At 45.9% G+C, this 16,287-nt stretch overlaps 1 protein-coding gene across 16 annotated transcripts in view; it reads left to right on the top strand.

Annotated features, from left to right (window-relative positions):
* Nucleotides 1–16,287, top strand: part of SPTAN1 (spectrin alpha, non-erythrocytic 1) — an 81,161-nt gene that overhangs the window by 48,381 nt on the left and 16,493 nt on the right. For 9 of the 16 annotated variants that reach the window (XM_057303122.2, XM_008975886.6, XM_057303121.2 and 6 more), the window contains 14 exons: nt 2,360–2,407; nt 3,143–3,234; nt 3,847–3,991; nt 4,109–4,290; nt 6,446–6,545; nt 6,695–6,892; nt 6,973–7,119; nt 7,718–7,821; nt 7,966–8,128; nt 8,495–8,509; nt 10,551–10,682; nt 10,969–11,106; nt 12,243–12,347; nt 14,504–14,712. In XM_057303122.2, the coding sequence (XP_057159105.1) occupies nt 2,360–2,407; nt 3,143–3,234; nt 3,847–3,991; nt 4,109–4,290; nt 6,446–6,545; nt 6,695–6,892; nt 6,973–7,119; nt 7,718–7,821; nt 7,966–8,128; nt 8,495–8,509; nt 10,551–10,682; nt 10,969–11,106; nt 12,243–12,347; nt 14,504–14,712 (1,778 nt within the window). The remainder of the gene's footprint in view (nt 1–2,359; nt 2,408–3,142; nt 3,235–3,846; nt 3,992–4,108; nt 4,291–6,445; nt 6,546–6,694; nt 6,893–6,972; nt 7,120–7,717; nt 7,822–7,965; nt 8,129–8,494; nt 8,510–10,550; nt 10,683–10,968; nt 11,107–12,242; nt 12,348–14,503; nt 14,713–16,287) is intronic. The other 7 variants (XM_057303123.2, XM_055117158.3, XM_055117151.2 and 4 more) reach the window with 1 other exon arrangement.

Genomic DNA, 16,287 nt, shown 5'->3' with positions numbered 1-16,287 from the left:
GTGATCCACCTGCCTCGGCCTCCCAAAGTGTTGGGATTACTGGCCCGGCTGAGGTTTTTTATGTGATACATTTATAACTGTGATTGTGTAACTGGTTGCCTGTGTAACTAGTTGCCTGTGTCTCAGTTCTAGCATCTTCCCTCCTGACCCAGCTCTTCAGGAATACATCACTTGAGTTACAGGCAAGTTAGAGAGCAGATTCTGACTTTATAAAAGTAGATCTTTTGGCTAGGTGTTGTGGCTCACACCTGTAATCCCAGCATTGTGGGAGGCTGCCACAGGTGGATGAGCCCAGGAATTGGAGACCAGCCTGGGCAACATGGCAAAACCCCGGCTCTACAAATAAAAATAAAAATGTTTTAAAAAGAAGAAGAAAAAAAGTAGTCCTTCTCCTCATTAGTACAGTGGTGAGTTGACAAGCAAATAAAAAACAAAAAGTAAAAAGAAATTTTAAAAGTGTGTCCCCAGAAATATGAAGAAAGCATGAAAACCTAAAAACAAAAAGCCTCCCCCCAACAATCCTTCCGTGTCCACCTTTGAACCCGCTCAGTCACCTTGTCTGACCTCTCCTGAGGACCTAGGCTGAGAGGGGTCTGTGTCTTGTGGCCTCCTTCCCCCACTGGCTCTGACTGTTCTCCTCATTAAGTAGATTTCTAACTGGGCCAGGCATGGGTATACACCTTTCCTTCTATTCAACTTTCTCTCCTTTTCTCACTCTTCCCTTTTCTTACGTAGCAAAACTTGGTCATTGATTATATGAATGGGCAACAGCCTTACCCCCTCAACAGAATGTTTCTGATAACATAAGTATTCTTTCAGAAATTTATTTTAAATACCTTTATAAATCCCAATACCTCTTATTGGAGACAGTGGGTCCACCTTCTGACTCATAAACACACAGGTTGAAAATGTCACCTAGGGATGCCATGAGGACATCTGCATCCAAGCTCAGCCCTCCTGCCCTCCTGTTCTTTTTTTTTTTTTTTTTTTTTTTTTTTTTTGAGACAGAGTCTTGCTCTTTCGCCCAGGCTGGAGTGCAGTAACGTGATCTCAGCTCACTGCAACCTCTGCCTCCTGGGTTCAAGCAATTCTCCCACCTCAGCCTCCCGTGTAGCTAGGATTACAGGCACCCGCCACCATGCCTGGCTGATTTTTATATTTTTAGTAGAGACGGGGTTTCGCCAAGTTGGCCAGGCTGGTATTGATCTCCTAACCTCACGTGATCCACCCGCCTTGGCCTCCCAAAGTGCTGGGATTACAGGCGTGAGCCATCATGCCCTTCCTCTTGTTCTTTACTCAAAGGGTTGTGAGCATTATAACCTGGGCCAATTAGAGTTTCTTTCCAGTGAATTGGGTGGGCTGTAAGATCCTAAGGGACTTTATTTATTTGTTTTTATTTGTATTTTATTTATTTATTTTTGAGACGGAATCTTGCTCCGTTGCCCAGGCTGGAGTGCAGTGGCGCAATCTCAGCTCACTGCAACCTCTGCCTCCCAGGTTCAAGCGATTCTCATGCCTCAGCCTCCCAAGTAGCTGGGATTACAGGCTCACACCACCGTGCCCAGCTAATTTTTGTATTTTTAGTGGAGACTGGGTTTCACCATGTTGGTCAGGCTGGTCTCAAACTCCTGACCTCAGGTGATCCACCCACTTTGGCCCCCCAAAGTGCTGGGATTACAGGCATGAGCCACCATGCCTAGCCCTAAGGGACTTTAGGTTTTTAGAAGTAGCTACATTGTTGAAAGCTATGTTGTTGAAATGTACATTGTTGAAAGCTACGTTGTTGAAATGTACATTGTTGAAAGCTACGTTGTTGAAATGTACATTGTTGAAAGCTAATTCACTGCTTTATTTTTTCCCTCTGGTAAAGCCGTTGCCCTTCAACGGGGATACTATTAAAAAGAACAGCAACCCAGTAACTATAATTGGAGATGAAAGTGATTATTAGAGCTCCTGGCTGTTAAACAGTCTCAGCTGCCAGCATTTGTTAAATTTAGGGTTTTTTTTTTTTTTTTCCGGAATGTTCTCCTGTAGTATAGACAAGAAAATGACACTAATCATTAGTCTTTTAGGTATTTTTCTGTCCAACTAGCTGCTAGAATTGTGGTTTTTACCATTCTTTTTTCACTCTTCATCAGATAAAATTAATTACTCAGTTGAGTCTAATTGTGCACTTTGGGTATTTTCATGACATTCCAGTACTTGACACTTCTACTGATATCTCTGTTAAGAATGTTGACAGTATCCCTTTAAGGTAATTTGGGTTGATCACAGGGACCTAGTCAATGACACTTGCAGCTCAGATCTCTAATTGCCAGACACTTGATTAGTTTTGCCTTCTGCTTTCCTCCCTACCTAGTCTGCTCGTCTGATGGTTCACACCGTGGCCACCTTTAATTCCATCAAGGTAAGAAGCAGTGACCAGGTCCTCTGATCTCCCCTGGTTTTCTCCACTATCTTCTTTCCCTGTCTACAGCAGAGCTCTTGTTCTTGTCAACCGGGTGACCTGTGACATATCTCACTCTGCTGGGTCCAAGCATGTCCTAAGTAAACATCAGCACACTCATGGCCGCTGGGTAGCTTGGTGGCTTTCCTGGTCAAGAGCCCGCCAGTTCTCAACAGTGGAGCAAGCCTTCCCTCTGATTTCCAGTAGGGCAGGGAGCTGGAAGGAGCACAGTCTCAGTAATGCAGTGAGCGGCTTCCTTGCTGCCTGCAGTGCGAGGTCCTGTGGCGTGTCGGCTCTTCCCAGGCCTGCTCTGGCCTGAGAGTCTGCTGATTGGGTGTTGGGAGGCAGCAGACTCGCTGGGATTTCTCTATGCAACTGTGACTTAGGAAGCAGTTGCTACCTGCCAGGCCCCAGGCTAGGAGGTGAGAGTAAGGAAAAGTCAGCTGTGTCTCTCCTGCTGCCTCAGAGAGGATGCCTAGGTCAGGTGTTAGTGGGTGTTGAAGCTGTCAAGCACAGCTAATTTTGGCTTGGCTCTTACTGGAATATTGTATACTAATTTATTCAGCGAGGAAGGTTGGAAACAGGAAATTATATGTGCCCTAGCATCTCCTTCAAACAAAGTCATTTTCCCAAAGTCTGACTGGGGGCATGACAGGAGAGGGAGTGCAGTGGAGCTGATGTTTTGCTGTCCTACAGGAGCTGAATGAGCGCTGGCGGTCCCTACAGCAGCTGGCCGAGGAACGGAGCCAGCTCTTGGGCAGCGCCCATGAAGTACAGAGGTTCCACAGGTGAGGGGTCAGCCCTGGGCTGGGAGAGGGAGAAACAGGTGACTGCTGGTTTCCTGACAGCCCCCAAGCTTGCTGACTGAGATCCTAGAGCAACTGCTGGCTCTTACTGATGTTTATATGTGACACAGGGTGGGTGCTCAGTAAATCCTGCTAAGTGAATTCTTTGGCTTTTTAGAGTTATTGGTGGTAGCCACAGACAAATATACAAATGTCAGCTAAATAAATTTTTTTAGGCTGGGCGTGGTGGCTCATGCCTGTAATCCCAGCACTTTGGGAGGCCAAGGCAGGCAGATTACCTGAGGTCAGGAGTTCGAGACCAGCCTGGGGAAACCCACCTCTCCTAAAAATAAAAAAATTAGCTGGGCATGGTGGTGGGCGCCTGTAATCCTAGCTACTTGGGAGGTTGAGGCAGGAGAATCACTTGAACCCGGTGGGGGCGGAGGTTGCAGTGAGCCGAGATTGTGCATTGTGCTCCAGCCTGGGTGACAAGAACGAAACTCCGTCTCAGTAAATAAATAAATTAAATAAATAAATAATTTTTTTTTAGTGTCTGTCCTGTAATCAAGGCAGTTGTACTCGGCATTTCTTAACCTGAATGTGTCTTGCCTTTAGAGATGCTGATGAAACCAAAGAATGGATTGAAGAGAAGAATCAGGCTCTAAACACAGACAATTATGGACATGATCTCGCCAGTGTCCAGGCCCTGCAACGCAAGCATGAGGGCTTCGAGAGGGACCTTGCGGCTCTCGGTGACAAGGTGAGAGGACCCAAAGTCACCTTCTGTCTGGCATTTTTGCCCCAGAAAGAGCAGAGTCTTCTGTTCTGCAGAGCATACCCCCTTACTGCAAGCTCATTCACCACTTTCTTCCCATAGGTAAACTCCCTTGGTGAAACAGCAGAGCGCCTGATCCAATCCCATCCCGAGTCAGCAGAAGACCTGCAGGAAAAGTGCACAGAGTTAAACCAGGCCTGGAGCAGCCTGGGGAAACGTGCAGATCAGCGCAAGGCAAAGTTGGGTGACTCCCACGACCTGCAGCGCTTCCTTAGCGATTTCCGGTACGGAGCCATATTCACTCAGACTTCTGGAACACAGAGCCTTCTTTGTAGGGGTCATTTTTATTGTGAAAATAGTACATGCTCAGCAGGGTACAATGGCTCACACCTATAATCCAAGCACTTTGGGGGACCGAGGCAAGCGAATCGCTTGAACTCAGGAGCCGGAGACCAGCCTGGGCTACATGGCGAAACCCTATTTCTATTATAAAATTTTAATTTAAAAATCAAAAACGGCCGGGCGCAGTGGCTCACGCCTATAACCCCAGCACTTTGGTAGGCCAAGGCGGGCAGATCACCTGAGGTCAAGAGTTCAAGACCAGCCTGGCCAACATGGCGAAATGCCGTCTCTACCAAAAGTACAAAAATTAGCCAGGTGTGGTGGCAGGCATCTGTAATCCCAGCTACTCAGGAAGCTGAGGCAGGAGAATCGCTTGAACCTGAGAGGCGGAGGTTGCAGTGAGCCAAGATCGTGCCACTGCACTCCAGCCCGGGCAACAAGAGTGAAACTCCATCTCAAAAAAAAAAAAAATTAAAAACAGAAAAAAGTAGTACATAATCAATGTAAAATAGTCAAACTACTGAATGCCATATTGTTAAAAATAAGTCTCTGCAGCCGGGCACGGTGGCTCACGCCTGTAATCCCAGCACTTTGGGAAGTCAAGGCAGGTGGATCACGAGGTCAGGAATTCAAGACCAGCCTGGCCAATATGGTGAAACCCCATCTCTACTAAAAATACAAACCAGCTGGGCGTGGTGGCACACTGGCACACACCTGTAATTCCAGCTACTTGGGAGGCTAAGGCAGGAGAATCATTTGAACCTGGAGGCAGAGGTTGCAGTGAGCCGAGATCGCACCACCGTACTCCAGCCTGGGCGATGGAGCAAGACTCTGCCTCAAAAAAAAAAAAAAAAACAAGTCTCTACTTTCCTATCCAAGTATGGGCGTACCCCCTCTCATCCCCTTGCCATATGACATTATATTTTTCCCTAGACATATATATATATATATATATATATATATATATTTTTTTTTTTTTTTTTTTTTTTTTTTTGAAACGGAGTTTCACTCTTGTTGCCCAGGCTGGAGTGCAATGGTGCAATCTCGGCTTACCGCAACCTCCGCCTCCTGGGTTCAAGCGATTCTCCTGCCTCAGCCTCCCGAGTAGCTGGGATCACAGGCATGCACCACCAAGCCCGGCTAATTTTGTATTTTTTTTAAATAGAGATGGGGTTTCTCCATGTTGGTCAGGCTGGTCCCAAACTCCTGACCTCAGGTGATCCACCCACCTCGGCCTCCCAAAGTGCTGGGATTACAGGCGTGAGCCACTGTGCCTGGTCGTCTTTTTCTTCTTTTTATTGAGGTAAAGGCCACATAACATACAATTAACTACTTTAAAATGTGCAATCCAGTGACATTTAATGTATTCACGGTGTTGTGCAGCCACCTCTCTCTAGTTTTGGAACATTTTCATTGCCCTAGAATAACATTCCTTAACTAATCACTCCCTCTTCTCTCTTCCCCACCCACTAGGAATCCTTTATCTGCTTTCTATGTCTATGGATTTGCCTCTTCTGGACATGTCATATAAAAGGAATCATACCATATCTGACCTTACACACTCAGTTTTGTGCCCTTGTGGTTGTACAGCTGTGAGAAACTGGATCAAATGCATGCCCAGGCCTAGGGCTTCAAGGGTTAATCCTAAAGAAAGGCTTTTTCTTTTTTTTCTCTTTTTTTAGAGACAGGGTTGCACCACATTGCCCAAGCTGATCTTGAATTCCTGAGCTCAAGCGATCCTCCTGCCTCAGCCTCCCAAAGTGCTGGGATTACAGGCATGAGCCACCACGCCTGGCCAACAAAAGCTTTTTCATTTGAAGCTATCAAAGACTTAATTGTAGCTAGAACTTGTTATTCTGGAGGGTGAAAAGATCTTAATTATAAACCTACTGACTTTTCCTCTGAGAAATTTGGACTTTTAAAAAAATAACAAGAAGTTTTTTAACACTTTGCCCAAAGACCTAGCCTCATTCAGTAGATCAGATTAACCCAAGATAACTTTCTGAGGCAAGAATTATGTCATTCTCTGTTTTCCTGGGCAGAAGATCTCCTTACCAGGTAATATAATAGCTATTTTTCTGGGGTGCTGGTTTCCAGGGACCTCATGTCTTGGATCAATGGAATACGGGGGTTGGTGTCCTCAGATGAGCTAGCCAAGGATGTCACCGGAGCTGAGGCGTTGCTGGAGCGACACCAGGTGGGTGGACCTGCCTGCTGAGTAGCAAAGACGTGGCTGCTCTGCAGGGCCCTAGAGGCCTCATTCCCACCCTTTGTGGTGAGTCGGTGGTTGACGTCAGAGTGGGCATCTGCTGCCAGTTTACCTAATCCCTTCCCTCCTTTTGGCAGGAACACCGGACAGAAATCGATGCCAGGGCTGGCACTTTCCAGGCATTTGAGCAGTTTGGACAGCAGCTGTTGGCTCACGGACACTATGCCAGCCCTGAGATCAAGCAGAAACTTGATATTCTTGACCAGGAGCGTGCAGACCTGGAGAAGGCCTGGGTTCAGCGCAGGATGATGCTGGATCAGTGCCTTGAACTGCAGGTATGTGTGCTCCTGGTTTCTGACCAAGTGTTTCCTTGCTGAAGGGCCTCATTTTCTCACCTGCCTCTTGCCCTCTTTAGCTGTTCCATCGGGACTGTGAGCAAGCTGAGAACTGGATGGCTGCCCGGGAGGCCTTCTTGAATACCGAAGACAAAGGAGACTCACTGGACAGCGTAGAGGCTCTGATCAAAAAACATGAAGACTTTGACAAAGCGATTAACGTCCAGGTGAGGCCTCTGGACCATGGAGTTGGAGTCTGGATTTTTCCTGATTGACATCTGTTTCTTGGCTTATATAGTCACTGTTATATCTCCAAGGAATACCTGCGTTGTTTAAGAAAAATATGTACATAAATAATCTTTTAAACTTTGTAGATTCTGGTATTTCTGAGATTTTAATAATGGGGGGTGCCACAGGAAAAAAAAATATTATCAAAGGGATGGAAAACAAATGTGTGGGTAGTTAAGGGAATAATGAACAAACAACAAGGAAGATGTAAAACTGTTTGATTTATATGTCACTTTGCTGTAAATCTGACAGCATTTTCCTATTATCAGGCTTAATTTTGTTCTGTTCTGATATTCTAACACCTGCCCCACCTGAGTGACCTGGAGACTTCTTGAGTTAAACTCTACTCTAGTAATGAATGAAATCAAGCTTTCTTTTGGCGTTTTACACTCTTGCTTCTAAAGTGTCAGTGTATTCTGATCCTGCCACCAGCTAGTTCTCAGTCACCCAAAATAACTATCCTTTTCTCAAGACCGGCAGTCCAGGCAGGGCCCAGCCGCAGGCCCACCTTGACCTCACGCCTTTGTTTTCTGACAGGAAGAGAAGATTGCTGCTCTGCAGGCCTTTGCCGACCAGCTCATCGCTGCCGGCCATTATGCCAAGGGAGACATTTCTAGCCGGCGCAATGAGGTCTTGGACAGGTGGGTGTCCTGTGGCACTGACATAGTCAGCAGCCCTGAGAGGATGCATCCCCTCATACGAAGGCCCAGGCCTGTTCTGTCTCCCCACTTCCTTCTCCACGGTAAGATATGTTCATGTTGGATCTCATGGTTTCGCTCTTTCAGGTGGCGACGTCTGAAAGCCCAAATGATTGAGAAAAGGTCAAAGCTAGGAGAATCTCAAACCCTCCAACAGTTCAGCCGGGATGTGGATGAGATTGAGGCTTGGATCAGTGAAAAATTGCAAACGGCAAGTGATGAGTCATACAAGGATCCCACCAACATCCAGGTAAGCTGAAGTGACTGGGTGTTGGTCTTGATGTAGCCTTATGTTATTGAGTAGATTTTGTTAAATAAAGCATTTATAAAACAATCTCCTTGCACCCATGGGAAGTCAGTGAAAAATATTTTAGTAAGCCCAGCCAGTGGGAAATCCCTAGTCAAGTTTCAGAGCCATTTAAAAGTTGCCTTCCTCATTTGTCTCCATTAAAACTATTTCTGCTGTAATAAAAGTCTATAGAATCCCCCTTCTATTACTGTTCCCAAATGCTGAGCTTCCTGGGGGAAGTATGACAAAATGAGCTTCTATTTAATAGCCGATATGTGTGTCCACATCAGTGTACTGAACTCTTGTTCTTTTAATCTGTTTTTGTAGCTTTCCAAGCTGCTGGTAAGTTTTTAATTTTTTTAAGAGTTGTAGTTAAATGAGCTCCAGTATTTGTGTTACTCTGCGTAGATTATTGTTATTATTGTGGTCACACGGTTTGCTGGTGTCTCTTCATCCATCCTTTTCATTTCTAATCATCCATTACACTCCATTCAAGTGTCCCTGTGGGATGTGGCTTTCTCTGTTGTAATTAGCCTGCAACGCCTTACTCCCCCTTCTCTCCCCCAGTTTATCACTTAGGCAAATTCTGTACAGTGTTTGATTTGCGGGGCAGTAATTGACCATTTTCTTTCAAGGAGTGCTTCCTTTTGAAGATGGAACATCAGCTTCAGCTTTTTCTGTGTAGACATTGGCTCAGACTTGCTATGAGCTCATGGTGTTCGGTGGCCTGGGCGGGGGAGGCCAGTCTGGTGTGAGGGTTTTAATGCATACCCACTCTGGCATCCAGAGGTGCCAGTCAGGAGAGGAACAGCTAGAGAACTGTAGAGAGACGGATGATCTATTAATACCTCCAAATCTTCAAGGAACACAAATGAGAAGTTAAGATAAAAGCAGACATCACTCAACAGGTAGTGAAAGGAGACTTCAGTCAACATGTAGCTCAAAGTTGCTTAAGCGGGTGGAAGAAATGAAGATAGAGAAGAGAGTAAATGGGATTTGAACCAAAGGGTGATCAGAACAAGGAACAGAAGAAGAGGGTAATGGGACTTTTGTCAGGACAGCTGAGTGTTTGAGACCCTTTTTCTTCTTGCCTTTGGGATCAGGCGGTGGGAGAACGTAACAAGGGCGTTTCATGTTAGTGCTGAATTGAGCCAGATGCTCCATCCTTTGACAGTTGCTGCCTCTGAAATGAAACATTTGATGCAGAATTCCCCAACACTACTGCCTTTTAGTTGTTTTTTTCCCCCCCCAAATAACACTCCCCTGAGACCCTGCATTTCTTACCCAATTGTTTTTCCCAGAATTGTGGCACAGCTGCTATGTCCTTGCAATTGTCTCTTGTAGCATTTCAGTACCTTCTGTTTCTTTATGGATTCATAAAAACCATATCAGGCGCCCAGGATCAGGAGCCCATCCTTCTCCTAGCCCTTTCGTTTCCCAGTAAAATAAATTCCTTCCTGCAGTCAAGCCTGGGTTCTGACAGTATCCCAGTGTTTTGATTAATGACAGCTACCTAAAGATAAATCAACAAAGCCAATGTCTGTAGTAGCTGTAGATTTCTCCTCTGTCAACAGAGGGAAAAGACTGACCATCAAATATTATTTTGCTGGTTATTACAATTTATGTTATGAATTTTGCTTAATGGTGATTTCTGCTTTAGATAATGAAATGTCCATATGTATCTCATTCATTGCAGCCTGTCTCCAATAAGGAGAAAGCCATGGATGGAAATTGATGTACAAGCAGATTCAAAACTGAAGTTGGCCATTGCCATCTTCTGGAAAGTGTTAGGAAGTGTGTAATTCTAGGGCTTCACTCCCAAATAGCTAGCATAGCTACTGCAAGAATTGATTTTTTGGCCAGGCTTGGTGGCTCATGCTTGTAATCCCAGAACTTTGGGAGGCCAACGCGGCTCGATTGCTTGAGCTCGGGAGTTCAAGACCAGCCTGGGCAACATGGCGAAACCCCATCTCTACAAAAAATAGAAAAATTAGCCGGGTGTGATGTCATGCACCCATGGTCCCAGCTATTCGGGAGGCTGAGGTAGGAGGATTGCTTGAGCTGAAGAGGTTGAGGCTGCAGTGAGCTGAGATTACGCCACTGCACTCCAGCCTGGGCAACTGAGCAAGACCCTGTCTCAAAAAAAAGGACTTCCAGTTCATCTACTCCTGAGCTAGTACATTTCCTTCCTCCTTTGCTAACTCCCCAAGAGATGAACCCTAAAATATTTCATACAAACTCCAATTGCCTTCTGTTAAAAACGTTGGCATTTACCCCAGTTCTTTATGTTTGCTGCCACTCCCTCCCTCTGAGAACCCCTTCCCCCTGAAAAGACATAACCTAGCAGGAACTGGTTTGGAAAAAATTTTTTTGGTATTTTTAGAGCAAGCACCAGAAGCACCAGGCTTTTGAAGCAGAGCTGCATGCCAACGCTGACCGGATCCGTGGGGTTATCGACATGGGCAACTCCCTCATTGAACGTGGAGCCTGTGCCGGCAGTGAGGATGCTGTCAAGGTATGGCCCACCAGCTCCCGGTGCCCGGGGAGGAAGATGAGCACCGTCACTGTCAACCTGATATAATAACTTGGACATACAGTCTTAAGACACTAAGTGGATTATAGAAGACTAAGTGGATATAGAAGTGGATTATATAGGCTGAATTACAGATGGGGAATGCTAGTGAGAATGGCTGCTATGAGTGTTTTCCATTCTCTTCTCTTAGAAGTTCTCAAATTGAGCTTTAGGAGAGGGACGATTCTTCATAGATTTCATCTCTTTTTGGCTCCCTTGTGTTCCCCAGGCCCGCCTGGCTGCCTTAGCTGACCAGTGGCAATTCTTGGTGCAAAAGTCAGCGGAAAAGAGCCAGAAACTGAAAGAAGCCAACAAGCAGCAGAACTTCAACACAGGGATCAAGGACTTTGACTTCTGGCTGTCTGAGGTAACACTGAATGGTTCCTCTTCCCACCAGTGGGGGATTTCTAGTCATTTGGCACAGTGGGTCCATCAGTGCCCAAAACCACGAAAAGGCAGGGCTCACCAGACACCCCTTTTGACAGAAACCTTTATTATATATGAGTTGCATGCTGTAAGGGATTTATGAGCAAAGGGAGTGAATGTTAAGAGAGCTGACTTGTAGTGGCACTTGGACTACAGGTCACTCACGTCCATAGGGAAGGCAAATAGGAAGAGATTATGGGTAGTTATATGGCATGCAGCTCTAACAAGCCTATGCCAGGTTAGAAACCAAGATAGTAGCATCTGGGAAGCCAGAGTCAGTCATGTATTCTCCATGGAGAATGTTTGGAAAGCACAGACTATAAAAACATAGAGGTTTTGGCCAGGTGCAGTGGCTCATGCCTGTAATCCCAACACTTTGGGAGGCCGAGGCAGGCGGATCACTTGAGGTCAGGAGTTCGAGACCAGCCTGACCAACATAGTGAAATCCTGTCTCTACTAAAAATACAAAAATTAGCCAGGCGTGGTGGCACGCTCCTGTAATCCCAGCTACTCAGGAGGCTGAGCAGGAGAATCGCTTGAACCTGGGAGGTGGAGGTTGCAGTGAGCTGGGATCACACCATTGCACTCCAGCCTGGGCAACAGAGCGAGACTTCATCTCAAAAAAAAAAAAATTTTTTTTTTTAATAATTGCCTAAGTTTATCATAGAGCCATGCCATAATGTAACCATTCCCATATTGTTGGACATTGGGGTGTTCCCAGCCTTTTGGTGTATATATTTTGTTGTAGTGAATATCTTTGAATATTAATCTTTGCCCACACTGCTGATTCTTTCCTAGGGGGGTTTCCTTGAACTAGGATTGCTGTGCATTTTGCCTTTAGCTGTAGTAATTACTATGAATAGACTCTGGAGTCTAGGTTTGACTGACCGAGTGGAGAGAGTGTCTCAGGCCGGGCAGGCTGATTGGGGTGGCTAGGAATCACAGTAACACATTGTGATGGAGAAGTATTAAACTGTCCAAGCAAGGCCCTGGAATAGCCACTGGGCAACCTGAATTTTCCAGAATGCTGAGTATACACCACACAGTAGCCTTTGCTTTTTGTGTTTTCACTGCCAGGTGGAGGCCCTGCTGGCATCCGAAGATTATGGCAAAGACCTGGCTTCTGTGAACAACCTGCTGAAAAAGCATCAACTGCTGGAAGCAGATATATCTGCCCATGAGGTAAGCAAAGGGAGGCGGGCCAGGCCCGAGTGCCTGGGACGCAGCTCTGCCTGACTCCTAAGGAAAACAAGCGTGTTTGAGAAAAGAGAGTGACTTCTTTCACTTAAAGCAGCCATTCTCAAAGGTTGTGGCCTCAGGATCATTATACACTTGACAGTTACTGAGGGCTCTTGAGAGATGTTTATTATGTAGGTTTTATCAATGTTCACCATTATTAAAAATTACATAAACTTTAAGGCCAGGTGCAGTGGCTTACGGCTGTAATCCCAGCACTTTGGGAGGCCCAGACAGGCAGATCTCCTGAGGTCAGGAGTTCGAGACCACTCCAGCCAACGTGGTGAGACCCGCGTCTCTACTAAAAATACAAAAATTAGCCGGGCGTGGTGGCGGCTGCCTGTAATCCCAGGTACTCAGGCGGCTGAGGTGGGAGAATCACTTGAGCCCAGGAGGCGGAGGTTGCAGTAAGCCAAGATCATGCCACGGCACTCCAGCCTAGGCAACAGAGCAAGACTCCATCTCAAAAAAAAAAAAAAAAATGCTGAATTCAGGTTGTGGTGTTTTGTATTGGATGAAAATTCAGTTTTACACAGGTAGGTAGGTAGAAAAGGGAGGAATATTTTGATTCGGGTAAGTGTGAATAATTTTCTTTGATACTATACCAAAGTCATAGTTTCTTAAAGCTTAGCTGTGGTCAGGTACAGCGGCTCACACCTGTAATCCCAGCACTTTGGGAGGCCGAGGCAGGCAGATCATGTGAGCCCAGGAGTTCAAGACCAGCCTGGGCAACATGATGAGACTCTGTCTGTACAAAAAAATACAAAAATTAGGCTGGGCATGGTGAGTCATGCCTGTAATCGTAGCACTTTGGGAGGCCAAGGCGGGTGGATCGCCTGAGCTCAGGAGTTCGAGACCAGCTTGGGTAACACAGTGAAACCCCATTTCTACTGAAATACAAAAAATTAGCAGGGCGTGGCATGTGCCTATAAATCCCGGCTACTTGGGAGGCTGAGGCAGGAGAATTGCTTGAGCCCGGGAGGCAGAGGTTGCAGTGAGCCGAGATTGTGTAACTGTATTCCAGCCTGGGCGACAGAATGAGACTACGTCTCAAAAAAAAAAAAAAAAAAAAAAAAAAAAAACCCACAAAAATTAATTAGCCAGACGTTGGGGTATGCACCTATAGTCCCAGTTACTTGGAGGCCGAGGCGGGAGGTTCACTTGAGCCCAGGCAGGAGGTCGAGGCTGCAGTGTGTCATGATCACACCACCGCACTCTTGGATGACAGAGCAAGAAAAAAAAAGTTGTTGGGGGGTTAGTTGCAAAGTGGCCCCTGAAACCTTGTCAGTAAACTTTTTATACTGGATTATATTAAAACCTACTGGTCCATCTTGGGCTTTGAATGTAGCTCTTACCTGTGCATGATTTTGTTACATCATGCATGGCTCATTTGGTAAATATTGCTTAACTGAGTTATGCCTGTTCTATATGTTGACACGTGATTATATGATATCAAAACATTGCAGTTAATACCACCACCAATTTCATTAGAAAAATCTTCACATATTAGGAAGCCCTCAGGCTCCTGGTGGTGGGTGTAAGTTTTCTAAAATTCTTACTTTCTCATAAAAGTTTGAATTTTATCATTAGTAACAAACTGTCAGTATTCTTTGAAGTGACAGGCTCACTTTATTTATTCTGGACCGAGTATCTGTGAGATACCAAGTCTGAATGACCATAGTTTGTTCGGTGGTTGTTCTTTCAAGTACAAAAGAATGGCTACTCAGTAAAATTAACTTTCACTGCCTTTTTAAGGACATTTTTAAGTGAAACAGCATGTTTTTTTCACTGTGAGTGGGTGGCAGTGAAGAATCCACTTCTGCTAGTAGTTTGCCACTGCCTTGATTTGAGCTAAAGCTCCAGCATGTCCCCTCCTTCTCCATTGCTTTTGTACTATCAGTGCAAATGTCCACACAGTAAAAAATAATAATGTCTTATAATGTTATGAAAATAGTGTGAGTTCATAGAATGCCAGAGGTCCACATAACAGACTTTGAGAATATCAACACTCCACATCTCAGTAAGGAATTCCTGACTTCTTATGTTCAAGCAGATAGTTGTGGGAGACCCAGTTTCTGACCCTCTTATGTCCCCTGCCCCAGGATCGCCTGAAGGACCTGAACAGCCAGGCAGACAGCCTGATGACCAGCAGTGCCTTCGACACCTCCCAAGTAAAGGACAAGAGGGACACCATCAACGGGCGCTTCCAGAAGATCAAGAGCATGGCGGCCTCCCGGCGAGCCAAGCTGAATGAATCCCATCGCCTGCACCAGTTCTTCCGGGACATGGATGACGAGGAGTCCTGGATCAAGTATGTCTTCTCAGCCCTCTAGAAGGCCCCTTAACGCCTGTAATAGTGGGCAGCAGGAACCACAGGCTGACTGTTGAGTGGTGAGGCTGGAAACCCTGCTGGACTGGGATCCCAGCTTGGGCACACAGTCGTGGGATGCCTCAGTGTCTTCTGCTTTCCGGGTTTACAGTGATGATAATTGGCGGTGGTGGTGATCCATGCTGGCTACATAGGCCCTGTCTAGACCCTGCCTTTTAGATTCCCGTGAAAGTTAGTGAGTTTGTTTCTGAGCTTCTGGAGAAGATCACTTCTCCAAGGAAAGAGTTGCTTTTTTTCTTATTCTCTATCTGTCCCCGAAAATGTCAGTCTACTGATTCCAGTTGATGTGGCAGGTAAACAAACATTTTTTTTTCTGAGATGGAGTCTCGCTCTGTCACCAGGCTAGAATGCCACCATGCCTGGCTAATTTTTGTATTTTTAGTAGAGACAGGGTTTCACTATGTTGGCCAGGCTAGTCTCGAGCTGACCTCACCTGACCTCAAGTGATCCACCCACGTGGGCCTCCCAAAGTGCTGCGATCACAGGCATGAGCCACTGCGCCTGGTCAGAAGGCTTTAAGGAAGTAAGGAATTAAGAGAGAGGATTTTGTTCTTAAAAGACGTTTGTGGCCGGGCGCAGTGGCTCACGCCTGTGATCACAGCACTTTGGGAGGCTGAGGCGGGCAGATCACTTGAGGTCAGGAGTTCGAGACCAGCCTGGCCAACATGGTGAAACCCTGTCTCTACTAAATACACAAAAATTAGCCAGGTGTGGTAGCAGGCGCCTGTGGTCCCAGCTGCTTGTGAGGCTGAGGCAGGATAATCGCTTGAACCAGGGAGGCGGAGGTTGCAATGAGCCAAGATCGCACCACTGTACTCCAGAGCAAGACTCCGTCTCAAAAAAATAAAAAATAAAAATATAAAAATTAGCCGGGCATGGTGGCACCTGCCTGTAATCCCAGCTACTCAGGAGGCTGAGGCAGGAGAATGATTTGAACCTGGGAAGTGGAGGTTTCAGTGAGCCAAGATTGTGCCCCACTGCACTCCATCCTAGGTGACAGAGCAAGACTTTGTCTCAAAAAATATATATATTACCTATATAGCTGGGTGTGGTGGCTCACGCCTATAATCCCAACACTTTGGGAGACCGAGGTGGGCAGATCACTTGAATCCAAGAGTTTGAGACCAGCCTGGGCAACATGGTGAAAACTCATCTCTACCAAAAATAGAAAAAAGTAGCCAGGCATAGTGGCGCACACCTGTGGTCCCAGCTACTCCGGAGGCTGAGGTGGGAGGATCACTTGAACCGGAGTGGCGGAGGTTGCAGTAAGCAGAGATCATGCCATTGCACTTTAGCCTGGGCAACAGAATGAGACTCTGTCTCAAAAAAAAAAAGTGTGTATATATGTATATATATAAATATCTTCATATATTTACAGACATATATTGATATATTAATACATATTTAGTATACATGATTGATATATATTGATATAATTTGATAGGGCTCCTCAGGGCAGCACTAGTGATGCCTCCCATCCTCCAGTGCATCCCCAAC

This window comes from Pan paniscus, chromosome 11 (assembly GCF_029289425.2).
Source record: "Pan paniscus chromosome 11, NHGRI_mPanPan1-v2.0_pri, whole genome shotgun sequence".
Taxonomy (NCBI): domain Eukaryota; kingdom Metazoa; phylum Chordata; class Mammalia; order Primates; family Hominidae; genus Pan; species Pan paniscus.
Note: the sequence above shows the minus strand (reverse complement) of the source record. Positions and strands in the feature narration are given on the sequence as shown.